The 27,793-nt window shown below is 40.9% G+C and overlaps 1 protein-coding gene across 1 annotated transcript in view; it reads left to right on the forward strand.

The window, feature by feature from the left end:
- The window catches only part of mast2 (microtubule associated serine/threonine kinase 2), a 181,913-nt gene that overhangs the window by 98,232 nt on the left and 55,888 nt on the right, over positions 1-27,793 (forward strand). The window contains 1 exon segment of the mRNA XM_051946956.1: positions 23,835-23,926. Within this exon segment, the coding sequence (XP_051802916.1) occupies positions 23,835-23,926 (92 nt within the window).

The raw sequence follows: 27,793 nt of genomic DNA on the forward strand, positions 1-27,793 counted from the left end.
ATGAGTATAACCTGAAAAAATAAAATAAAAAAGTTAGGGTGCCCCAGATAGAGCCAATACCCCTCTCTAATAACATGTCCATTCCAATTCATCTCTCCTGTTGTTTCCAATTTTTTCCCGTTCTTCTGAAATGAAATGTTTAAAGTATCAGCAGCTCCTTTCTCATATTTTGAGTTATGCAAATTGGTGGGGAGTAAATGTTTTTTTTCCCCTGAAACCCATTGTCTGTACACCATTCAGTCCTCATTAGGGTTGTGGGGAGCTGAAATCTATCCCAAATGACTTAGGGTAAAGGTAGGAGACTCCCTGGACAGGTCACCAGTCTATCACAGGGATACACATGGAGACAAACAATCACACTCACATTCACACCTACCGTCAATTTAGAGTCACCAATTAACTTCAGCATGTTTTTGGACTGTGGGAGGAAGCTGGAGAACCCAGAGAAAACCCACGCATGTACAGGGAGAACATGCAACTCCAAACAATAATATCCCCGTATGTGGGAACGCGATCTAGAGATTTTCTAGCTACAAGGCTCAAGTGCTAACCACCAAGCCACTCTGCAGCACTGTTCTGAATGTAACAGTTATTAATTTAACTACAACCTAGTAATCGGGGCATTTAATATGAACCTGAATGCTATTTTTGTTTGAACTAGCTTATCCTGTAGAGCCAGGAAAGTTCTGTTTCACTTACCCTACCAAAAGTTGAATCCATATTCACATTTGAGCTACAACCAGAGAGCTCCTGCCATTTTTGCTACATGTTTTAAATTTTGTGCGGTTTGCTTTTATTTCTAAATTGTAAGTATATTAAAGCTTGGCAGATAATCTTGGAAGTTAATAAAAAAACATATGGACAATGTCTCCACTTGGTGTCAGCATGGCATTTCAGCAAGTCATCATGTCACCCAGTGCACACACAGAACACACACCCAATCATGCATTCTCATCGCACGCCCTCTTTCGTACCTTCCTCGCTTCTTTGTCTCTTCATTCTTTCTTCCTCCCCTCCCTCCTCTTTTGCCAGAATCTGGTCGCCAGCTCAGCTGCGTTGCCACGGCAACAGCAGCCTTCTCCAGCACCTACTGTCCCCCACTTCCTTTCATCCCTCTATAGTTCAGCCCCCTATAGTCACCCTCTCGCCCTCCTTTTCCACCTCCTCTCCCTCCCTCTGTTCCTCCGATGGTCCTCTGTCAGCCCCTGTTCACCAACGAGGAAACCCCTTTCTATGGAGGTAAGACCTATGCTACGTGTCATCTCATAACACACCTGTTTCTTTGTGTTTCTTGTATTGTATCGGCCTCCGTTACTGAGTTTTCTGACCTTCTGTTTCTGAATTCATGCTTCACGGGGGAGTGTTCAACTAAAGGGACACTCAGAGGAACCATTAAACAACACTAGTGATCTGTATGTTTGTCAGATGACACAAATAAAGCAGGATTTGTTACAAGATTTTTTTCATGGACTATGTGGGGACAAATTCAGTTAGTTTTCATTCAGATTTGTAGTGTTTGGTCTCTGTCCAGTTTTCACACATGCTATTTTGCTTTTTTTTTTTTTTTTGACAGTTAGTCAGGAACGTCTAATTAAATATATTAGATTTTGTGATCAATGCACAGTGGTTCACAACCACAGACTGTACATAAAACGATGTAGGATGTTGCCATCATGACGTCACCAACTAGTTATTATGGACAACTGTTTTGAAGCCTCAAGTTTGGCTGTCATCATTAGCGGGGGGTGGATCTCCCTAAGAACCAGAGGACGCTGTAGCATAACCACACTTCAAGATAAAAATTTGCACTCTTTTATGAGGGCACCACTCTGATCTTCTTCTGCTAGACCTTTATCAAAAATATTTAAGATTGAATATCCAGGAAATGTATCAAATCTGATGATGTTATTCAGTCTATAATCAAAAATCATGAATTTTGTCCTCAAATTCCCAAACAAAGAAGTACACGGTAGCACCAATTATGATTATATACAAAACATTTAATAACTATTGTTACAAACAAACAATAAGACAACAATGACACAACAGATAGTGAATCCCTGAGTGCAGGTCAGCAAAGTAAATAGCTGATTGTTTTCGTCACAGGAAGAAGACAAAGCGATGAAAAATGTAAAATTGCTTTGGAATTCAGAAGCCACTTGTAATTTCTAAAGTCCCCTGTTTATTAGGAAGAAAGTGCTATGTGTGTAGCCTTTAAGGTAGCTGCAGGATCAGCAACATCAAAATTAGGGAGTGAGAGGAGCATAGCAGGATGTGTCACGGTGAAAATTTGCTGGCCGAGTTAGTTGAGTAAGGCAGAGAGAGGAATAACAGTTTTTCATGGTTGTGTTGAAAAGTATGCCAATCTAAAACTATTAAAAGTCAAACATCTTTGCATCATTGCTTTGAAAAAGCCCTAATGAAGACAGATTATATGTAGAAATACAAAGCCCTAACATAGTTAATGCACCAAAAACAATCAAGATAAAACCTGTATTTACGAAATAATCTGTCTTTTATACAAAGGTTTTTGGAGCAAAATTCAAATCAGCATCTAACCAACTCCGGACATGTACACTTCTAGGGGCGGTGTTGGGCTTTACTGTCCATGAGAGATCAGAGGCCAAATACCTTTCAAACTGACCTTGAATTAATTTCTCAAACATACAGCTGTAGCTACTTTGATTACAGATCTGAAATCCTACTGAACCTTTCCTGATAAAAATAAAAGGTGTAAACATGCATATAATTTCGAAACTTCATTACAAATGATAGCAGACTTCTAATATAACTAAATGTGCAGGTAATTTCATGTTTTCCATGAAAACTCGCACTCATGTGTTGACATAACTGCACAAGGGTTTTCTAGCCATCATTTAGCCTTTGAGCACCATTAGCAGACACAATGTAACATTAGAACACAGGAGTGATGTTGCTTGAAATGGGCCTCTGTACCCATATGTAGATATTCCATTAAAAGTCAGCTGTTTCCATCTAGAATAGTCATTTACCACATTAACAATGTCGAGACTGGATTTATGATTTATTTATTGTTACCATCATTGGGGAAAAAAAAAAAAATCAAAAATAAGGGCATTTCTAAGTGACCCCAAACTTTTGAATGTTAGTGTACATTAACAAAAAGAAAAATAAAACTTTAAAAATATATATGCTTAGGATAAAAATCACTGTGCCTTTAGTGGCTGTGGCAGAAAGAAGAGAGGTGTTTGTGTCTCATGTTTATGCATCCCCAATGAACACTTCAAATTCCAAGAATATCGGTCTTGATGGCCTGGTGTCAATGACTGAGTCCAAAAGTTTTTTTTTAGTAGAAAGTTCTGGGGTTAGAAGAAGTGAGTCAAAAGGTCATCATCAGGAATTCTGTGAGACAGTGTCCAAGAGTGCAGCAAAATGTCAAAAATGATTCTTTAGAATGATTATCATTTCCTTTGGAAGGTAGGAGATGTTTTGTCGTCTCAAGAGGGCTTAAAATGATCATCTCATTTTAAACATCTGGCTTGGTTTGTTATCTGGACTTGTGTAGATGTTTCACTTCGATGAAAGTTTTGGGTTAGCTGTAAAAAGGTCTTATACCAACTTTACCGCTGTCATTTTGTGTATACTGCTCTGCCATGCTTCACACAATAAGCTGTTCTCCTCCTTGGTACACTACAGCACAAAAAATGGAAATGGAATAACTTTTCAGGCTTCTAAAAGCTAAAAATGGAGCATCAGTCTACTGACCAGTTCATTCTCTAGAGCTGACACGTCACTGTGCTGAATTATCTGCTTCACCTTATTGTCTTTCCGTTTTTGGAAATTACAAGCTCTGGCTTGTTTGTATTTCTTTAACCCAATCACAAGCGCAAAGCCCAGAGTGCAGGACTGCCTTCCCTTAAAATAGTGATGGGGGAATTGTTTTGGTGGAACATTTTCATGCAAAGAAGCAAGCACTGTCATTAAAATGGTTAATTCAGACAAAAAATAAAAATAAAATTTTAAACTGTAAGTTATAAATTTAATATATATATATATTGTACAACTCAAAACTTCAGCAAAAAGCTTTCAGTGTGCAGGTTGCTGCTCAGAACTTGTTGTTTCCTGTAGTGGAATGGATTCTGACAACAGTAATGCGAGAATAGAAAAAAGAGAGAAAGCTATATCAAATGAACAGTCATTCCCAGACTTATACCTGCAGTCCACATCCAGTCAGTCAGACTAGTAACTCATCGGGACAATACAAGGGATTCTGCATCGATGGAAAGGGTCACACTGCAGTAAAGCAGAGAAGGATTTGTCTGTAACATCTTGTTTTCAGGAAGCTTGCACAGACTCAAAAGTGAAATTTGTGTTTGTGTTGACTATTACTCGACGTTCAGCAATGTAAACACATTGTGACAGTACTTGGGAAACCAGAACATGGAGCCGAGACTGCCTTGTTTCAAAACCTCTCCCTGTTCATGTGTCCATCAGTGATATCAGGACTGTGTAGGGGCTATACCATCTCTTACATTACAGGACCCGTTGTTCTAGCTTTTCCTGAAAGCAGTTTTTCATGACTTAATTTACGCTTGGGTCTGTTGTCATACTACGCAACAACTTTGGGATCAGTCTAATATGGATAAGAGGATAACATCAGAAGTGCTGTATTATTGAACCAAAAACTTTTACGCAATACTACCCATATGTATATACACCAAGGGATAGATACCAAACAGTGTGACAGTGGAAGGAAACCCCCATTTCAAAGTAATTTAAACACTGCTTTCTCTTGTCAAAATTATGATAATGCACAGTTGTGGTTGTGGCATCATTTGGCTAAATTATGTGTAAAGGGCATTTTCTCATACATTAAACAAAACAGCTGTATTTATAATAGAGTAATTGGTGAGTAAATTAATTATTTGACTCAGGATAGAACTAGACAGCTGCCAGTAAAATTCTGTAAACAGACAATCTGTCTGCCCCTGCTCAACACTGAAGTGAACTGGGCTCCACTTAGAGAGGGCTTAGAGGGAGAGAAGAGCATCCGGGATGGAGGGAGGAGGCAATGCTGAGGAGAGAGAGAGAGGATTAGAGGAGGTATAGACACACCAGCACACACTTAATTTTGCCAGTGTGACAGGTGCAAGCCAACATCTGGTGATCACGTCCTCTGCAGAGTCCCGGCGTTCAGAGCGATGGTTGCGCTGTGCTAGCGATAGCATGTCTGACTCATTCTGGACGGTGCTGTCCAATTTCTCACTGCCTGACAGAAGCATGCTGCGACGCTCCAAGAGGTAGATGCTTGTTTTAAATACCGACTATTTTTTTTTATCAGTTCAGTTGTTTGTCATTTTTTTATTTGTGTTAGCCTGCATGTCTTTCACCTCAGCACATAGCCTTTGTGTTTTTTTCCTAATATATTTTCTCCTAAATCTGCTGCTCCATCTTTGGTTTTCTCTCTTTTCCTTTCCACTCATGATCTTGCTCTCTGCACATCTTTATGCTCAGCAGGGGCAGCTCCAACATGAGGGTCAATCAACTCAGTTTGTGTTTTGATGGTTTAACACGATGCTTTGCATAAATCAGGGTGTTTTAAATGGGAGTTACTATCAGACCGTAGTGTTTGTATCTGCAGTTTTTTTGTGTTTCTATATGCGTTTGTGTTTTATTGAATGCCCTCCGTCTGCTTATAGCTGACGTGTTTGTGAAGTCGAGGAGGAAAGGCATCGTTTGATATTTGTGCAAGCTGGGCATCGTAATTTTCTTTCATCTCATTTGATCTATCTTCTTTTTCTCGTGTCTCTCCTCTCTGTCAAAGCCAGAAGTGGCTATTTGAACAGAAGAGAAGCAGACACAGAGCTGTACTTTAAACTTTGAAGCAGCAGTTATGTTATTCCTCCCCATAATAACACGATAGCTGGCATATACACACACAGACTCAAACAGACGGACAGATTTCTTTTTCTCTCCTCCTTGTCTAGGCCTCCTCTTGTGTGTCTCTTTGTCTTAAAAGTGTTTTTAAGAGAGAGTGACAAGTTGTGAAGTAAGAGATGAGGGACTCCTGCATAGCAACAGGCTCTGGCAGTTTTTGGATTGGTGTGGTTGAAGTTCCTAGCTAAGGATGAGCTCTAATCATCACTTGCACACAGAACAAATGTGATCTGAAGGTTTACAAGGGAGACATGTTCTTTTACCATCACTTACTAGATTCAGAACAAAAATACATATTTTTTCACTCATCCATCATTTATCTCATTTTCAGCAGATATGTTAATATATCTGTGTGTCTCCATAGACATATTTTTCCTTAGTTTGAGTATTAGACAAATGTTCACACTTTCAAATACACAAAGTGGCTGTGTTTGCATTCCCATGTCATCATGACATGTCTTTATAAATACAACTATGGTCATTGTGTGTGCACCTACAACAGGAGTAAGCTTCTCTAGTCATTTTTTAGATTCTAAAGGAATGCATCATCAGTATACAATGTGTTTCTTTACATATATTGCTGTGCTGTATTCTCTCTGGTTGACAGTGACAGGAGTCCGTGGGAAATATATGTCTGCAAAGATGAACCTCAAATCCCAGATGGCCCTCACAGAGTAGGATATGAATATGTGAAGTGGTTGAAAGATGGAAAACTAGAATAGAACTATGCATTTTGTATGAATTCCCTACAAAAAGTAAAATATACCACACACAAGAATGTGTAGGGGCTAAGAAATGATTTCTGTTTTTCTCTGCAGAGAATTTGGACACCATGTTTGTTCCATTGGCAGTCATGTATCTCCTCATAAATGAACTAGCATTAGAGCTGCAGGAACTAGAATATTGACTGGATTTGTGCTGGTTTCTGCTTTGTCTTTAATAGTTTAAGTGGTTTTACAAGCTTTGATACAATGCTTGAATTTTGGTAATATTTTAATGGTTTTGTATTATTTATACATCTGAAGTATGGACATGTTTTTAATTCAAAATACTTTTTGTTTTACAAAAAGATGTTTCATTAGGGCTGGGCGATACAGCTACAAAAATATATCACAATAAAAATGATTTATTTCATTTGATATATAATCATCCATCCCTCCATTATCTATACATCGCTTACTCATCGTTAGGGTATTGGTTGGGCTGGAGTCTATCCCAGCTGACTTAGGGTGATGGCAGGGGAAATCCTGGACAGGTCACCAGTCTATCACAGGGACAGATGTAAAAATAAACAATCACACTCACACCTATGGACAATTTAGAATCACCAGTTAAACTCAGCACATTTTTTGGACTGTGGGAGGAAGCTCCCACACGTGGGCAGGGAGAACATGGAAACTTCATGCAGAAAGATCCCAGGCCCAGGCTGGGACATGAACCCGGGATATTCTAGCTGTAAGACGAAAGTGTTAACCACTGATCCAATGTGCAGCCCTTGAAAAATAAATATCCTTCATGCAAATAAAATAATACAGCAGAGATATGCAGGGGGTGGCAAGGGTGACGCAGCTATACTGCAGTGAGGCTAGAGTTTCCAGTGGCTGGCCAGAAAGTGACTTAGCACTGTCCTCCACGCGCATCCTTGTCTTGCTTTACCAGACCATTCTATAGTACATAATGGTCTGACTGCATTACACTGGCACCCAGGAGTGACTAACAGAGAGAACATACTCCATTATCAAGGTATTCCATGCTGTTTGAGACAGAGAGGCAGCTGTTTGTTCATGGAACTAAACTTTATCACCTTGGTTTGCATTGGATGCATTTAAGGGAAACTGTTGAACATTCTATGAGTTATTTTTTTTTATGTCATTATGGATAACGTTTCTGACTGTCATTTTACCACTCAGACCTAGCTTTCATACCTGACTGTTCACAACAGTTCATAATTACGTTCAAAACCGACAAGCGGTTAAAGCTTCCATTGTCTGTAAAGTACTATGAGTAAGAGCATTAACCAAGGATTCAAGGATATTTATTGTCATTGCATTTCTGCTACGAAACTTTGCTGGCACTTCCGAAAAAAACAAAACCTCAAAACAACATAGTATAGCAACAACAAACAGTATAAAACAAGTATTAAAATATATATACATACATATATATATATATATATATATACAAGCAAATAGAAACAAGTACGTTTTTTTTTTTTAAAGTGTAGAAGTTTAATAGTGCAATGAGGTGCAATGTCTGCTTTAAACCCTACACTTTCTTAACAGAAACAGCAGAGCAGATGGACAATGGAGGAAGCACTCGCAATCAGACACTCTGTTGTGGGCTGTCACATTTCTTGTATTGACTGTAACACCCAAACCAATGTTATGGACTGGACTGGTGAAATGTGTTTAGCTGTAGATCTTTTCCACATACACTGACCTACTGCCTGTTTTCTGCATCTGCATGTCTGTCAAGTGTGTGTCTGCATAAGATGGTATAGTTAATGCCCACAGAGCTGTCACAGCACTTTCTGTGTATGTCAATAACTGTGTATCTCATGAGTTTTACAGTTACAAAGTTATAGCATCCTGAGGTTTTATGCAGTTACTCACACTGCAGGTAAAACATTAGTGAACACATATGTTCAGAGGGGTCAATTTTGCAAGAACATTTCTCTTAAAGCACTGAAATTTACTGCTCCCCAAAGGCTGAACCTTTTTTATTTGAATGTCTCCGTTCTCTTTTTAATACCAGCCTCAGAACAAACTTTACATTTTTAACATTGTGGTCTAAATAGTGGGAATCTGTTCTACTGCTTTTATAGTTCAGGTTGTAAATTGTAGACTCTTAAGTGGGGAACACACACTTCACCTGTATGTCTGTCTTTTTAGCTGACTCTTTTTTTTTTTTAGCTGACTCTACAATTCTACAATTTCATTTAGCAGACGCTTTTGTCCAAAGCGACATACAACACAAGCAAGAATCCAGACATAAGGAAAAACCTGTAGTAAGTTCAAAAAGTGCTTCAAGTGTGATTGGTCAAAGGTGTTGCCATCAAGTTGCAGAAGAATTGCCAACAACTTTTCAACTTTGTCAGTGCTGAATAAGTGCTGGGTTTTGGACCACCTGACCTATTCTACCCCTAAGGTGGAGTCAGATTAAGTGCCTAGGTGTTCTCTGAACAATTGAGTCTTCAATTGTCTCTTAAAAGTAGAAAGGGATTCAGCAGAACGCACAGAGTTTGGTAGTTTGTTCCACCATTTGGGAACAAAAGAGGAGAAGAGTCTGGCTAGAGATTTCGAGCCGTGTTGGGCTGGAAGCACCAGGCATCTCTCACATGCAGAGCGAAGTGGGCGTGAAGGGGAGTAGACCTGGATCAGGGAATCCAAATAGGCTGGGGCCGTTCTTGTAAATGTTTTGTAAGCCAGGAGGAGAGTTTTGAATTTGATTCTGGCTGCAACTGGAAGCCAGTGAAGGGAGATGAATAGGGGAGTGACATGAGCTCTTTTGGGCTGGTTGAAGACCAGACATGCTGCTGCATTCTGGATCATCTGTAGAGGTTTGACTGTACATGCAGGGAGACCTGCCAGAAGAGAGTTGCAGTAGTCAATACGTGACATCACAAGAGCCTGAACCAGAAGTTGTGTGGCCTGTTGGGTCAGGAAGGGTCTGATCTTCCTGATGTTGTAGAGGGACTCTGTCTATCTCTGGCTGTTTTGTTTGTTTGTTTGTTTATTTCCTTCTCTTCCCCCGCCACAAGGCACTTCTTGTATTTGTGTGGGTGTGTGTTAAAAATTCCGAGCTTCTGGGCACAGCTGGGACACGAGATGGAAATTAACCATACAGTTACAATCTCTCGTATTTATGTGGAAATGTACATTAATACGAACTGTCCCATTTAAAAAAATAAAATAAACACAAATAAACAAACAGCTTTTTAAAAACTGGGCTCCACATATATGTTGCAACACTTGGGAAACAAATCTGCGACAGCGGCTCAGTAAGAAGAAGAAATCAATGCCATTTGCTGTTCCCATGGTATGGCGTGAGCCAGTTGACCACACCAATGATTGCTACTTCTGCATGGTCCCTCCAGTTGGGAAAGGCTTGTCCAGAAAGAAAATATGGACTGTGCAATATCCCGATATTGCATCTGCTTTGTGTCCAGTGCCTCATGGAGAAGGACTGCCAATTCCTATACCTCTTGAATTGTATTCACTAGAGTCTGATGAGGAGGAGGAGGATGAAACACATGATCCACAGCCATCAACATCACATGATCCAGATTTTTTTCAGCAAGTGTCACCTCACCCTCACCTCATAACCTAGTTTGAACTGAATAATCTGGTCAGGGATCTGGATCTGCCCAAGAGTAAGGCAGAACTACTGGGCTCCAGATTACAGCAGTAGAATCTCCTGGCTGATGACGTTAGGATTTCTTCATTTCGTTATCTTCAAAAGGACTTGATTTTATTCTTCACCATGGAAGGTGACCTGGTATACTGTAAGGATACTGAAGGTTTGATGGCAGCACTCAAAACTACTTATGACCCAAATGAATGGAGACTATTGGGTCATTCCAGGTGAAATGACCAGATATTCCTTGGGGGTGTTGCTGCACCATCTTCAAATTAGTCCTAAATTTGCATTCCATTAGACAGTCACAAAAGTACTTTCTATGCAAAATTGTAGGCCTGTAGCTCAAATTCTTTTGCTTGTAACATGACATTGTTCAATTAAATTTAACATGTTTAATCCCACTGCACTGATACTGTAAAATTCAACATTATTGTTGTTATTTTTAAATTAATCAACCATGAACTACGACAGAGCTCCCTGAATTCAAGTTAGTACATGTAATTTGTATGTGTATGTTGTAATTACATGTATGCATTGCAAATGGGTGTCAACATGTCATTACACTTTTTGAAGGTAGTCACCTTTAACAACTAACATTTCAAAAAGAACAAAACATACATAATACTACCATTGGAATGACTACTAATACTTGTGTCCCAATTTAAAGTACTGAAAAGCAAAAAAAGTGTAATGCCCTTTTGTGTCACAAGGTCTAGTTTAGCGCCATACCTGTAGATATCATGACATGTTGACACCCATTTGCAATGTATACATGTAATTATAACATACACATACAAATTACATATACTAACTTGAATTCAGGGAGCTCTGTAGTAGTTTATGGTTGATTAATTTAAAAATAACAACAATAATGTTGAATTTTACAGTATCAGTGCAGTGGGATTAAACATGTTAAATTTAATTGTACAATCTCATGTTACAAGCAAAAGAACCTATACCTAAGTTATAACTTAGGTATACTTAAGTTATACCATTACACTTTTTGAAGGTAGTCACCTTTTTTTTTTTTTGAAGAACAAAGAACAAAGCTCAGGCAAAACCTACACAGGTCCAAGTGGGTATACAATAACAATCAAGAATACAGCATTTAGCACATTACAGCAGAAATGAATAAAAATAGAAGTTAAACAAAAGTAAACAAGTATTTACTTTTTATGAGTGAGGTAGCATACCTAGTTACTACTAGGGAAACCAAGTAAAATGGAAGATGAGAGCTGAGGACCAATGTGTTTTAAGTATGGCTCCCAGAGCTGATAGAAACTTCCCAAAGAAGAATGCAACAAATAAGTAATGTATTCATTAGGGATACTGTCCATGATCAGGTTATGCCAGGACTTTTTGGAGGGAGCAGAGTCTTTAATCCAGAAAAGCAAAATGTTCTTTCTGGCAGCAAAAGTCAATAGATTAAAGAGTCTTTTATGATTTACATTCACAATATGATGATCGGGAAAACCAAGGAGAAGGCACATTGGGTCCAGGTCTATTGATACTCCGAAAATAGCACATCGTTCTGTTACAATGCCTGACCAGTAGTTTTGCAGCTTTGCACATGTCCAGAAACAGTGAATGAAATTACCAACATCAGTGTTACATTTACAACAGATAGGGGAAGTCTTAGAATCCATTTTATTTTTCAGGGCTGGACTTGTATAAATCCGGTGGAGAATCTTAAATTGGGTTGACTTAGTACGGTTACAAATAGAGATTTTCATAGCCTGCAGCCATACCCTCTCCCATTTTGAAACCTCAATAGAGATTCCAAGATCTCTCTCCCACGCTTCCCTTGTACTAGGGCTGGGTATCAATCTAAAAGTTTCGATACCGGTACCAATTCCGATACCTTCACTTCGATACCGGTTCCTAAACGATACTTTTTTCGATACCAGTTTTACAATATATACTCTAACAGAATGAAAATTGCATTACACATTACTTTTCACATCTTGAGTTTAATTTTCCAGTGATTTCCAGTGCAAAAGAACATTTGCAAGCAATGTACAGTTCAGTACATTCTGAGCCACCTTCGGCCCGGACCCTTCCTGGCCGACCCGGAGCCGGTCGCGGCGCACCGCCGCGGAGGAAATGCGCCAGGCGGGGGACGGCCCGCACCCGGTGAGAGGTCCCGCGAGGGGATCCTCCCGCACCGAGCGGCCGCCCCTGGCCCGCCGAGTTGAATCTCCCGGGCGGACTGCGCGGACCCCACCCGTTTACCTCTTAACGGTTTCACACCCTCTTGAACTCTCTCTTCAAAGTTCTTGTCAACTTTCCCTTAAGGTACTTGTCGACTATCGGTCTCGTGCCGGTATTTAGCCTTAGATGGAGTTTACCACCCGCTTTGGCATATACTGCACCGCGCACTATTGGCGTCTGTGGCGATGGGCGTGGGAGAGCTCAGCTGCAGAGGGGAGAGGTGTGGAGGAGTGTGTGTGGAACCAGCGTCAGGTTAATTAGCGCAGCTGGCACCAATTAGACTCACCTGATTCTCTCGGCAGTAACAGACTGAAGCAGAGGACAAAAGACAGACGGACAGAGAGGACGGGGGAACGGACGAGCGGAGGACAGCGGACAGCTTGTCGAACGAGATCCTGTGGAGATCCGGCTGACGCTGAGACTGTTTACCGGAGGAGAACCGGCGGAGAGCCGGCGGACGTTGAGACTGTTTACCGGACGAGGTCCGGTGTAGCGCCGGGCAAGGAAGAGAGACTGTTTTATTTACATTGAGACGGTGTGGTGAATAAAAGACTTTGTCTGCATTGGCCGAACTGCCGTGGTTATTGTGCTGAGCAGAGCCGCAGACAGGTTCTCCTGTTACAGCGTCCATTTTACAAAAGTAGAGCCACGTTTTAGACCTCAGAGGCATCTTTTCCCACTTCGACGACATGCTAAACAACTGCAGTAAATTCAATGTACCTAACGTGAAACCTGTCTGTGAACGGGCAGCATGCTTTTTTTCCGGCTTGCCGCAATCACGTGTAATGTTACAGCCAATCACAGGTTTGCTTTATCATAATCACGTGATAAGTACCGGAACATGGAACCGAAAGACGAGGCTTATTTCGATACTCATTAGTACCGAAACATTTCGGTCGGTGCCATTAAAGAACCGAAGTTCGGTACTCAGCCCTACCTTGTACTCTGAGAAATTAAAGACAAACTTAAATTTGAATTCAGTACCCTATAAAAAACCTAATATGTTTCATAGACGGCTGCAACATTAAGGCACGTTCTACCTCTGAGATGTCATTCCTGGAGAACAATGTAGTATCCTTAGAAACAAAGTGCCTGATTTGTAAATATCTAAAAAAAATGACTATTTTCTAAACCATGTCTCTGTTGCAGTTGTTGGAAGGATAGAAATCCTGTATCACAGAAAAGATCACCCAGCTTCACAATACCCTGTTCAAACCAGACTGAATAACCCTTATCTAAAGAACCTGGCAAAAAATCAGGGTTATTCAGAAGCGGAGTTAGAGGAGAAGTTAACTGTACACGACCCTCTAAATTACAAATGATTCTCCAGCCTTTTAGAGTGCTTAAAGTTATAGGGTTAGAGCAGGAGTTTCTGACTGTTTCCATGTTTTTTTATAAATAACAGATTCCATAGGGGACACTCAGACAAACAGGATTCAATGTCAAACCAAATGCATGAAGGGTCTGATTTATACCAGGCTCCCATGACACGAAGATGAATTGCCAGCTGATAAAGCCTTAAATTAGGCAAGTCCAAACCCCCTTCGGGACCAGACAACTGGAGTTTAGCCATTTTTAACCTTGGTTTCCTTTTGCTCCAGATAAACGAGCTTAACCAGCCCTCAAGTACCTTAATGACCTTTTTTGACAGCAAAATAGGAATCATTTGTAATGGATAAAGTAACCTAGGCAAGATGCACATCTTAATGAGAGCGACCCTGCCAATCCAAGAAAAGGGAAGAGGAGACCAGCGCTCCAAGTCTGCTCTTATGGTCTCAAAAAGAGGAGGAAAATTTGTTTTAAACATATCCCCAAAAGATGGAGTAATATGCACCCCCAAATATACGAACCCAGAGGGTGACCAATGAAAAGGAAAGGACCCTGGTAAGAATGAGGTAAGCTCTAAAGACCCCAAAGGCATAGCTTCAGATTTGGACATATTAATTTTGTATCCTGAGAATGAGCCATATGAGGAGATTAAATGAATAAGGTTAGGAATGGAGATTTGTGGCCTGGAAAGGAAAATCAAAATATCATCTGCATACAGTGAAATTACATGCTCTCTTTTTTTGACTCCAATACCGAAAATACCAGTATTCTGCCTAATAGCTTGAGCGAGGGGCTCAATGGCTATAGCAAAAAGCAGAGGACTAAGAGGGTCCCCTTGTCTCTTACCACGATAAAGAGGAGTTATCAGATCTTAAACCATTAGTTACAACTGCAGCAGTTGGATTATTATAAAGAATCTTTATCCATTGAATAAAATTATCACCCAGACCAAACTTTTCTAAAGTATAAAATAAATAAGGCCACTCCACGCGATCGAACGCCTTTTCAGCGTCGAGGGAAAGAACAAGTAATGGCTCTTTACAACCCTTTGAAAATTGAATAATATTAAGTAAGCGTCTCATATTTATCAGTGGAGTGGCGTCCTTTAATGAAACCTGTCTGGTCCTCTTTAATGATTCCAGGTAGAACTCTCTCCAGCCGCATAGCTAAAATTTTTGAGAGTAGTTTTTGATCAGAGTTAAGTAAAGCTATTGGCCTGTATGAGGCACATCTATAAGGACATTTGCCTTTCTTAAGGATGAGGGAGATATTTGCCTCGCGCAGTGACTGAGGTAGAATCCCTTTCCGAAAAGAGTGATTAAACATGGCTAAAATAGGGTCCAAAAGTACATTGCTAAACTCTTTGTAGAACTCGCAACCGAACCCATCCGGTCCAGGCGCCTTTCCGGAGGGCATCGATTTTAAAGCAAGCAGGGCCTCATCCCTTGTGATGGGAGCGTTCAACATTAATTTATGTGCATCAGAAACCACAGGAAGTTTAATGTCTGAAAAAAAGGAGTGCATGAGGGCTGGAGCAAGATCTGATTGCTCTGATTTATATAAATTTGAATAAAAGAGTGCAAATTCGTTATTAATGGTTTTGCTATCAAATGATTTAATACCATTTGAATCTTCAATTGAAACTATGGTCTGGGATTCAGCTCTCTTTTTAACAAGGTTAGAAAGGTATTTACCTGGTTTATCCCCAAACTCATATAACTTTTGTCTTGCAAATTTAAGCAAAAATTCTGCATTCTGAATTAACAGAGTTTTCAAAGCAGTGCGAGTAGCTGTCAATTGTGAGAGTATGCTTGGGTGAGGGCTAGAAAGATATAGCTTCTCCAAATCATGTAATTTAGCTTCAAGGGACCTTTGCTGTACAGACTTAAGACGTCTCTTAGATGCTACAAAAGACATAATTAGGCCACGGGAATAGGCTTTGCATGTTTCCCAGATAATGGAGGGATCATTTATAGATAGGGAGTTAATAGAATAAAATATTTTGAATTCTGATATGAAATAGGATCCAAATCTTTCATCCTTCAGGAGGGCAGGTTGTAATCTCCAGCTTTTGGAAAATATTTTCCCTCCAGGGAGAGAGTAAACCATAAACAGGGGGGCATGATCAGACAGAAAAATATTTCCTATGGAACATGATTGAACTAAAAACATTTTGCACAAAGGAATAAAAAAATAATCTATTCGTGTGTAACTTCTATGGGGGGGGCGAGAAAAAAGTGAACTCAGAATCATTTGGATGAATTTCCCTCCAAACATCTGAATAGCCAATATCCTTACATATAGAGATGAGCATCCTAGCCTGCTTTGAAACAGAAGTACTTGCTGGAAATCTATCAAGAGAGGAATTAAGATGGCAATTGAAGTCTCCTCCCACAATGGATTCATCCGAAGTCAGATCAGCAAAGTCTATGAAGGCCTTGGATAAGAAATCAGGAGAATAACTGGGAGGACAATAAAGGTTCATAATAGTAATTAATCTACCAGCCAGAACTCCTTTAACAATAATATAGCGGCCATGACTATCTTTAACACAGCTGAGAGGTTGAAAAGCAAGTTTTTTATTCACTAGGATTGCTACACCTCTACTGAAAGACGAGTAAGACGTTGCAAAAACCTGTCCAACCCAGTTCTTCTGTACTTTAACAATGTCTTCATCCATTAAATGAGTTTCTTGAAGTAAGGCAATTGAGACCTTCTCTCTCCCAAGAAATGACAAAACTGACACTCTTTTAGCAGCTTTGCGAAGACCCCTCACATTCCAGGAACACAGTTTCACATTATTACGGTCAGCCATCACTAAACATAATTTTCAAAACCCCAGACCTTCCAAGCACACAGTTGAGCCACAATAAGTAAATACAAAAAGAAAAGTAGAAATAGTGTAACACTCCCAATTGCAGCTTCCAAAACCTGAAACAACCATGCCTGAGCTAACTAAAATAGAACAGAACATATGAACCTCACAGCAATTATAAACAAAGTAACACTGACAAAGGGGTCTTTCCCTTAACCCTTTAAGCTTCAGTGTACCGCCGGCGGTACACCTACTAATTTGCATAGGAATTTCAAGAATGTCCGACGGGTGCAAACGCGATTATACAAACACTATACACCGATCGAAAGCTTAGATTCTCATGAATCCGCCGGTATAAACCACTTTCAGATGCGATTACCACAGCGGGTGAGAAAAACACATTTGTCCGACAAAAACAAATATTCATCCATCCGTTCTCTATACACGGCTTCAAAGCACACAGCGCGACTCACATTTCCGGGTTTATTATTACACACAAAAAAAAGATTCCATAAAAAACGGCCATAATCCAACCTTTTACATCAGATGACACAAGCCAGTAAACTATTTTGTCCAAAACATGTCCTGAAGTCGGTATAAAATCCCCGAATCGGTCGTTTTCAAGGAAATGCACCTCCCGATGCGCGTCCAATATTCCCCGTATTTTTCGTAATTTTTTTATTTAAAAATAGAATATTAGCGATTTTTTTGTACTGAAAACGGCTGGAATTGACTGAAGCTTAAAGGGTTAAATAGCAGGGAATCAATCCAACAACTTCCATTCTCGGAGTTGCAACACACCAGCAATGCACAAATAAAGTAAAAAGGAATGTGGACAACGAGTGACCACGCCACTGGCTGAGAAATAGAAACTAAAGTAATACATTATCCTGAGAAAAATGCAAATGTTTAGGGAATGTCTGAGTTGAAAAGGTGTCAAAAGAAACAAATATATGTATATATATCAACCATCAAAGTGTAAGTATGATCTAAAGCCAAAGTTCCAAAGCTAGTTCAGCCGACACAGGCCGAAGAAAGTCAGTCTTTACCTTACAGGTTTGTTTTCTTATTGAAGAGATGAAAATACTGAAGAGAGTTCTGGATGAGGTGATCAGGGTAAGGAGTCCACATAGCTGCGTACCTGCTCTGGGGTGGCAAACCTTTTCTTAGAGCCTTCGTGAGACACCTGTAAAGTGGCCGGGAAAAACATGGCATAGGGTATCCCACGCTCACGCAGTTGTTGTTTCACCGCATCATATGCCTTCCTCTTCCTCATCACCGCCATGCTGAAGTCGTTGTAAAACGCGATCCTGGACCCGTTGTGCAGTAAGGCGCCATCCCGGCCCACACGACGCGCTGCCTCCATGACTTTCTGTTTGTCTTTGAATGCGTGAAAACGCAGCAGAAGCGGTCTGGGAGCCTTATGACCCGACCTGGGTGCGAGGGTCCGGTGTGCTCTCTCCAACTTTATACGGCCGGCTTTAGTCTCAATTTTGAGAAAACGAGGCAGCCATGACTCGAAAAACTCTGTAGGTTGTCCCTGCTCCGTGTCTTCGGGCAGACCGACGAGGCGTATGTTCAGGCGTCTGCTATAGTTTTCTGCCATGTCGAGACTCTCTTTAAGGGCACCCACCTGCGCCTCCAGCTCGGTAATCCTCGGCTCGTGTGCCGTGGCGGAGTTCTCGGTTTCAAGTAGCCTAGCTTCCACTTCGTCGACACGCTTGCTAACAGTCTGGAACTCCGCAGTCAGTCTGTGAATGCCCTCGCTCAGAGGGCTCAGTTTTTCATCAAGCACTTTGGTAATATTTGCTGTCATCAATTCAAAAGCCTTGGCAAGGGCAGAGTCCAATTCGGCCACGTTTTCAGAGCCAGACTGGTCTGCGCCATCTTGCGTACTCAAACTCGACGGTGAAGGCAAATCCTTCTTCTCTTTGCCTTTTAAACTTTTCCCCATTTCATCAAAAGACTGTGGCCAGAAGTTCTCCAATGACATAACACTAAACGAGCCTGCCAGAATTACCACCAGTTCACAGTCAAAATCAGGATAATTACAAAATTAGAGCCGAGTGGCACGGAGCTCTCACAGAAATGCTGCGTTCACGTCGCCGCCATCACGTGACCCCCAAGGTAGTCACTTTTAACAACTAACATTTCAAAAAGAACAAAGCATACATAATACTACCATTGGAATGACTACTAATACTTGTATCCCAATTTAAAGTACTGAAAAGCAAAAAACGATTTTGACATTACCCATGCCATTTTGAGTAAGAATATCTCAGTAACTACAAATATAACCCTGCTGATTTTTTGTCCAGTGATAGAAGACAGATAGAACTGTCTTGCAGTAAAATTTGGGGTCTCTGGTACCTGTCCCACACTGAGATTTTTGCCACCAAAAATAGCCAATTAATAATCTCGTCCAACTTTGGGAGCTCATATTTTCCAAACTGAGGTACCAAGAAAGCTCCAGTTTGCTAAGTTATCACACAAGTTTGTGTAGAATGGAACCCAGGGGTGTCAGAACACTTCTGTGCAGTATTTCTAGTACTTTTAAGGTCCCAAACCCCACTCGTGAGTAGGTATCTCTTAATTTTGAGAATTTTTAGCAAGCCCCCATGGCCTGCAGAGTGTAGGGAAACACCTGAGGATGTTTGTGGGGCACTAGCTACATGCAGAGGCCTTGTTTACCAACTTACAGCTCTCTGGTATGTCTAGAGGCTGAGAAATAACCACTTAAAGATGCGAAAAATGCTGGCGAGGCTTTTTATAGCCCAAATTCTGAAAATTTCAGACCCCTACAACTCAGAATCTATTTGAGCTACAGGCCTACAATTTTGCATAGAAAGTACTTTTATGACTATCTAATGACATGCAAATTTAGGACTAATTTGAAAATGGTGCGGCAACCACCATCTGGTCAAACTACATGGAATGACCCTCTTCATTGACCCTTCGAAGACACGTCTAAAAGCTGTATTGCTTCACAACGGCAATGCGTTAAATTCAATTCCAGTTGGCTACACAGTCCATATGAAGGAAACTTATAACAATATGAAGCAACTGTTGAGATACATAAAGTACACGAACATGAGTGGCAGATTTGTAGTGATCTGAAAGTTGTTGCCCTCCTACGAGGCCTGCAAGGTGGTTAAACCAAGTACTGTTGCTTTCTGTGTGAATGGGATAGTCATGCCAGAGACTCCCACTACATAAAGAGAGACTGGCCACTCCAACAGTCACTTGAACCTGGGAAGAAAAATGTGCAGCATCCACCTCTTGTTGACTCCACAAAGATCTTGTTGCCACCATTACACATCAAGCTCGGTCTAATGAAAAACTTTGTGAAGGCCATGGACAAAACAAAAGCAGCTTTCAAATACCTTCTTCAAAAATTCCCGAGGCTAAGTGAAGCCAAAATAAATGAAGGAATCTTTGTTGGGCCTCAAATTTGTGAGCTTCTCCAAGATGATCAATTCCACCGGGTGCTACGTGGAAAAGAAAGAACTGCATGGGAAGTCTTCAAAGCAGTTGCAACCAATTTTCTTGGCAACAATAAAGCAGAAAACTACATGGACTTAGTGGAAAATCTCCTCAGAGCATACAAGAGGCTTGGCTGCAACATGTTATTGAAGATCCATTTCCTGCACTCTCATCTTGATTTTTTTCCCACTGAACTGTGGAGCAGTGAGTGATGAACATGGTGGACGCTTTCACCAAGATATTGGAGCCATGGAGGAAAGGTACCAAGGAAAGTGGAGTCCATCAATGTTAGCTGATTATTGTTGGACTGTCATCAGAGATGCACCCACTGATATCTACAAGAGAAAAGTGAAGAAGCACTGCAGGGATGCTGATTAAAAAAACTGCATTGTTTAACTGTTTGATAAACATCCAAAATTTGTATCTTCTTACTACCATGGTAAAACAGTAACTTAAGCATATTAAGTAACTTTAAGCATGTTAAAAAGCCTTAAGTAACAATTTTGTTGGGAACTTTCACTGTTCGCACATTAAAAAAGGGTAGAAAAAACACATGTGCCGGATATCTCAACAATGGTAGCCAATCATAAAAAATGGATTTCATATTTGAATTCAGCACATCAAAATACATAAGGATTGATACAATTTATTTCAGAAGCTGGCAACTTTTAAAAATATTGTAGACCAGTGTAGTAGTAGATGTTGATGGAATGCTCAATCTTTTCTACATTGTTTGTGTCTTTGGACAAATACATTATAGCATATTTACCAGTTTAAATAGCTTTGTTTCATTTGTTGTTTATTGAAATTGTAAAATGTTGTAGATATTCAAAGATGTATTAGATGTTACAACTTGATAATATATCTTGATTATTAATTTACAAATGTTTTTTTTTTCTTTTGTTTTGGGTTTGTTTTTTTTCTTCTTTTTTTGGAGATATCTGCTATTTTCAGATGACCCCAAATTCTTTCTAAGGTCTTTTTAGTAATCAAGGTAACACTATAATGTATGGTACAAATTATACAAAAAGTTTCCAAATTTTTCCATTTTTTCCCCTATATATGTAAACAGGTAATAGGCGGTCTGCTACCGATAACAAAAACACCAAAAATAAATAGTAATACAAAATGCAAAAATAAAGCTGAAACATAAGAAGCATCCATCCATCCATTCTCTACCTTTCCCAGTACTTCGTCAGCACCAGCAGCTTTCCTGGGGTTTACAGTCCTCAGCACCCGTCTTACTTGGCGCCCTAACACTCCATGAACACCAAGTGAGACGGGTGCTGAGGGCCGTAAACCCCAGGAAAGCTGCTGGTCCTGATGGAGTACTGGGAAAGGTACTAAGGGGATGTGCCAACCAGCTGGCTGGGGTTTTCACCAAAATCTTCAATCAATCCCTGTCACAAGCCATCGTCCCTCCCTGTCTAAAATCATCAACAATCATCCCAGTTCCCAAAAAGACATCGGCTGACAGCCTAAAGGACTACCGACCCGTCGCTCACACACCCATAATCACAAAATGCCTTGAGAAACTGGTGGCAGAGAATATCAAAACCAAACTGCCCCCCACACTCGACCCGCACCAGTTTGGCTACAAAGCAAACAGATCCACTGAGGACGCCATCACCATAGCTCTTCACAAAGTGCTGAGTCACCTGGAACACCAGGGGAACTATGTGAGGATACTCTTCATCGACTACAGCTCAGCTTTCAATACCATCATCCCGGACATTCTGGTTGACAAACTCTCTCTCCTTGGACTGCCCACATCCATCTGCAGATGGATAAAAGACTTTTTAACAGACCGCCCGCAAACTGTCAGACTCGGCTCACTCCACTCCCCCACCATAACACTCAGCACCAGCTCCCCACAAGGTTGTTTACTGAGCCCTTTACTGTACTCACTGTACACACACAACTGCACACCAACCCATCTCTCCAACTCCATCATCAAATTTGCTGATGATACGACCGTGGTCGGGCTCATCTCTGGAGAAGGTGAGTCGGCCTACAGAGATGAGGTTGAGAGACTGTCAGTGTTGTGTTCAGAGAACAATCTCACACTGAACACCACAAAAAACAAAAGAACTCATCCTGGACTTCTGCAAACACAGCATGGACCCGGCCCCACTCCTCATCAATGGGGTCTGCGTTGAAAGGGTCCACTCATTCAAACTTCTGGGTGTTCACATCTCTGACGACCTCTCCTGGACTGTTAACACCACGGCGGTGGTGAAGAAGGCCCAGCAGCGACTCCACTTCCTGAGAGTGCTCAGGAAAAAAACACCTGGAGGAGAAGCTGCTGTTGACCTTCTACCGAGCCACCATTGAGAGCATCCTGGCATACTGCATCACAGTGTGGTATGCTGGGTGCACTGCAGCCAACAGGAGAGTGCTGCAGAGAGTGATCAACACCGCCCAGAAGATCACTGACTGCCCCCTCCCCTCCGTGGACGATATCGCCAGCTCTCGTTATCTCAGCAGATCTACAAACATTATCAAGGACCCATCCCACCCCAGTCACAATCTGTTCAACCTTCTGCACCCTGGCCGACACTACAGAGCACATAAAACAAAAACAAATAGAATCAGGGACAGTTTCTTCCCCAGAGCCATCAGTGCTCTGAGCAACAAGAAAACACGAACACAAAATTAACAATAACATCACTGGGAACACACACTACACGTGCAATATTTACAATGAATCTCTTAGTCACTTTATCATGTATGTGCAATCTAAAGCTCTTACTGTATTTTTATTCTATTTTTAATTATTCTTTATTGTATTTTATTTTCATTGTATATATTTTCTAAGCACCAAATGGAGCAGCGCTCCCAATTTCATTGCATACTCGTTATACAATGACACTAAAGGGTTTCTTTTCTGTTCTATACACCGCTTTATCCTCACTAGGGTCACGAGGGGTGCTAGACCCTATCCCAGCTGACTCAGGCGAAGGCAGGGGACACCCTGGACATGTCGCCACTCTGTCGCTGGGCTACATATATAGACAAACAATCACTCTCAAGTTAAGAAGCATAAATAACAATAATTAATCAAATAAATAAATAAAAACAAACTAACAAAAAAGGGTTGGTGTCTGGGGAGGAGGAGGGAAGGGGGGGATTTATTTACAAATGTTGTCTTTTCTGTTCATAGTTGTGACTGTTAGCTGTGTGTTGTGTGATTGCAGCTGTAACTGTCTGATGTCATTGTGTGACAACACTGTCCTAGTGTTTGTAGGACAGTGATGTTCTAAAGTGTGCTAGAGCTCTTGCTACAGTGAAACTGTAACATCTTTGAGCTTATTTGCAGCACATATAAGAAAGCTACATTCACACACATGCCATTGGATGGCCTAGATTGGACACCCACTTTTACTGATGCAGAGCTTAAAGGCATGTACTCCAATTTTTGGAAACATTACAAATGACTGACTTTTCCTTCATGACAGTGTGTGAGTTGTAAACGTGCTTTAATAATTAGTGACTGTCTGTGTGAGCTTTACAGCTAAATGTAGACAGATGCCAACAGAAGCCATGGTGATATTCAGAGAAGAGAAATGAATGACTTCGAAGTTTGTACAGTTCATTACAAAGCTTCTTGAAATTCTAGATGTTATGTAAATAGTACCACCATAATCTGAACTTTACTGGTCTGATATCTAAACTTGATTTGAGATGAAGTCACTGAACTGAGATTGTTATTTGTCCTCAGCTGTCGGGCAAGCAACAGGAAGAGCCTGATCGTGACGTCCAGCACCTCCCCAACCCTGCCACGACCACACTCACCTCTGCATGGACACACAGGTAACACATATAAAACACAAATATATGTACTCCTTCAAACATTGCCTCCACAGGTTTGTTTACAATATAAACTAGAAAAGCACTCAGAGTGCAGACCTCCACCAAGGATAGAGAGGAAAACAGGAAACCCATGCAGTAAAGGATCATGAGCTGGAATCAAACCTGCGTGTCTGACACAGTTCTGTTTACAAATCGCCTTCTTAACCAGTTTAGCTATCTGGACACCTTGTTCCAATTTGTTGGACGACATATTAACCTATGATGTTTTTGTCATATTTTGGACCACATACTAAAACGGGTTCTTAACCTTTTTAACCTCTGGGCCCAATTTTCCCGGAGTAAAGTGGCCCGGGACCCATCCAAATACTAGCACTTTCGTTGTAATTCATCTGAGTCTTGGTTCGATTTGTAATCAATAACTAAATCAAGTTGTTTTATAGTTTAACAAGTTAAAACCTTGTGAAATAAATAATCTTATACACTGCAATCATCTCAAAGATGTTTACTTATAGTCAAGTGTATGAACCTGCACATACAACATTGCAATTGTTGCAATTATAACAAATCAAATTGCTAAAACAGCAAATGGCTCCAAGCCAAACTTTTAGATTTCGACTGACTAAAAAACTGAAGAGAAATTCTGATAAATAAAATTCTGTTGTACCAAAATAAATAAATAAATTATAAGAAAACTTTCAAATTAAATAAACAAACTGCAAATAAAAAATAAAGTGCAAATTAAAATATTGTAACCTGCTGATGAATTTGACAATTTAGCAGTCTTCATTTTTGCACGGCAGAACTAGAAGTTGCTCTTCAAATCTGTGACAAATGATCAATAACAACAGTCACAACAGTCCAGTTTAACATGCTACAACTCCCATTTCATCTTCACCTCTCAATGAGAGACTTGGGCCTGCCTCTCAGACATGATCAGATCCAGTCTGGGTGGAATAGGGGAAAGGCTCACTCTCAGGGTAGCCTCCAATGATGTTCTTAGTCTGTTTTGAGCTTTGGTCTTGGTTGTGGCCACAATGGAGAACCCTGATTCACACAGGTATGTATTTGTGAATGAGAGAAGGAGTTTCAAAGCCCTCAGTGCCAGAATGGGGTACTCCTTTGAAACAACAATCCAGAAGGAGCCTAGGTCCAGTTTGTCCCACTGCCCCTTCAGAGTGCTATCAGTGGAAACTTCCAGAAGCTGTGATTCCAGATGTGAGGGTAAGGCAACATCATTTAAAGTGGGATCCACTGAAAATGGGTCCACAACCCACATGTGTCCCTCTCTGGGATCTTGTGGAAAGTATTAATCAAATTTCTCTGCCAGTTGTGTGAGGTACTGAAGGATTGACTGACTGATGTTCACCTGAGGAGAGTTTTCCAAAATGTCAGACAAAAGTGGAAACATGTCCATTCTCTCTTCATGGGTCCGTTTAGACCACAAAGCAAGTTTCCTCCTGAAAGCTTGAACTTTGTCTGCAACAAAAAATATGTTACTATTTCTCCCTTGAAGTGAGATGTTTAGTTGGTTCATGTGTGAAAAAATGTCACAGAGATAGGCAAGTTTAGCTGTGAAATTGGTGTTGGTATAGTAATGTGCAAGGGGAGATTTTTTCTCAATGAGGAAAGATAAAACCTCATTCTTCATCTCAAACAAACGCTTGAGGACGAGTCCTCTTGAGAGCCATCTCACTTCACTGTGATAGAGCAGCTGGACATGATCTGCGTCCAAGCGCTCACAAAGCTTAGCAAAACATCTGGAGTTAACAGCATTATTTTTTATGATGTTGATAGTTTTCACACTTACATCCATCACCTCCTGGAACTCTGGTGACATCCTTTTTGCTGCAAGGCTTTCACGGTGGAGAAAACAGTGGGTCCATTTGGCTTCTGGCGCACGCTCAAGTATCTGCTTGATGACGCCTTGGTGCCTACCAGTCATTGACACTGCACCGTCAGTGCACACCCCAACACAGTTCTGCCAGTCCAGGCCGTTCTCCATGAAGTAGTTATCCATGCAGCGGATTCGCTACATTCGCTTTTCTTTAGCTGTAGTTCGGGTTGGTAGCTCTCCACAAAAGACTGTCTTCTTGCAAACTGCTGTCCCAGCGATAGCGAAGAAAAACCAATAGCAGTGCTGCATTTGTTACATCAGTGGACTCGTCTCGCTGCAAAGAGAAACATGGGCTAGTTTTTATTCTCTCCAGAAGCTGATGTTGTATGTCGGAGGCCATGTCAGCAATATGTTGACTCATCGTGTCGTTTGAGTGGAACAGTCATCAGCTTCTTTGCAGCAGCCTCTCGATCATCTCACGGCACATGTCCACAGTGGCAGGCAGAACCAATTCCTCTGCGATGGTGAACGCCTTCTTATTCTGTGCCAGACGTCTGGCTACGAGGTAGCTGGCTTTTAAAGCACACTTAGCACTGCCAGTCAACGATATGATAGTTTTCTTCTGCATCTGTAGCCCAAGCTCTTTTCTCTTAAAGAAATCCACTGGCTTTCCAACTGGTTGTGCGTGTTTCGTTTCCAGGTGCCGCCTTAATTTTGAAGGCTTCAGTGCTTCGTTTGATAGCATAAGCCCACACTCCACACACTGCGCCCTCGGCTCTGCCTCGCTACCTCCATTCACGAAGCCGAATTTAATAAAGTCCGGGTTATACTTGCGCACACATTTTGTTTTTGATGATAGGTTGACTTCACTTATCTTCATTTTTTCGTTTCATAAACTTCTCCATAATGCTGCCGAGACCTTCATAGTTGAGCCATGAGTTAACCTCTTCTACTGTCGCTCCTTTTGGGGTGTGTAAACAACTCGCTGACGTCTCACTGCCACCAAATGGTGGGAAGCTGTATTGCGGTCCTGCAGCCCTCTCCAAGCCCACATGTGCAGAACTGAAAGATTTTTGCGGCCCACTAGTCGGCGCTAGAGGCCCATTGGTGGGCCCAATGGTTCAGAATCACTGTACTAAAACATACTAAAAAATTCAAAGTGATCCAGAATCCAGGATCCTTTCCGGATTGCCACCAAAATTAAATCAGCTCTTCCTCTTACCATAGTCTACATCCCCTCAAAATTTCATGTGAATCTGCCCAGGCATTTTTGAGTTATCTTGCTAAAGGACAAACAGACAGACAGACTGATGGACACACAAACACCGGGTGTCACATAACCTCCTTGGCGGAGGTAAAAATGCATACCTTGATATCATCAGCATCCATTCCAGTGATTTGCAAATTAATGAGATGCCAGTTTTTCAGCAGCTTTGACTGTGTTTTGGGGTAAAGGTTTAGTAGGTCAACTATAGTAGATCGCCCTCTTCATTCCCCATAACAGCACAATAGTAGTTGCTAAATTAATGATGGAAAATAATTGATCATTATTAATTTTCAACATTCATTTGAGCTTCAGCTGAATGTTCTGTGTAGTAACAGCAAGTAAGGTGTGTTACATAGTCATTTTGTTCACCGATAAAGCTCAGCTAACAGTCCTTGCTGCACACTGTGCACAGCATAGTGACATTTTTAATTGCCTAAAGTGCACAGTCTCACAGACTGCTGTCAAAGTTGTCAAGATGTTTTACAGTTTTTACTGTGGCCCTGCCACTTGTCTTGACACATTGTTGACATTATTCACTGTCAACTGTAAATGCAGAACATCAGAAAATCTGTCAATATGGTTTATAATTGATAGCAGTCATGGATTCGGTATAAGACAGCTCATATTAATATAGCTTGCTGCAAAAATGATTGTCCACAATGCTGCTGGTATCTGACTGATATCGTGTTGTTAAATAAACAGTCCTTTAGTTCAGTTTTATGTTATTTATTTGCACGTATTCCATGTCACCATCCCTGCCTTCTGT

Source organism: Acanthochromis polyacanthus, chromosome 4 (assembly GCF_021347895.1).
Source record: "Acanthochromis polyacanthus isolate Apoly-LR-REF ecotype Palm Island chromosome 4, KAUST_Apoly_ChrSc, whole genome shotgun sequence".
In the NCBI taxonomy this organism is placed as follows: domain Eukaryota; kingdom Metazoa; phylum Chordata; class Actinopteri; family Pomacentridae; genus Acanthochromis; species Acanthochromis polyacanthus.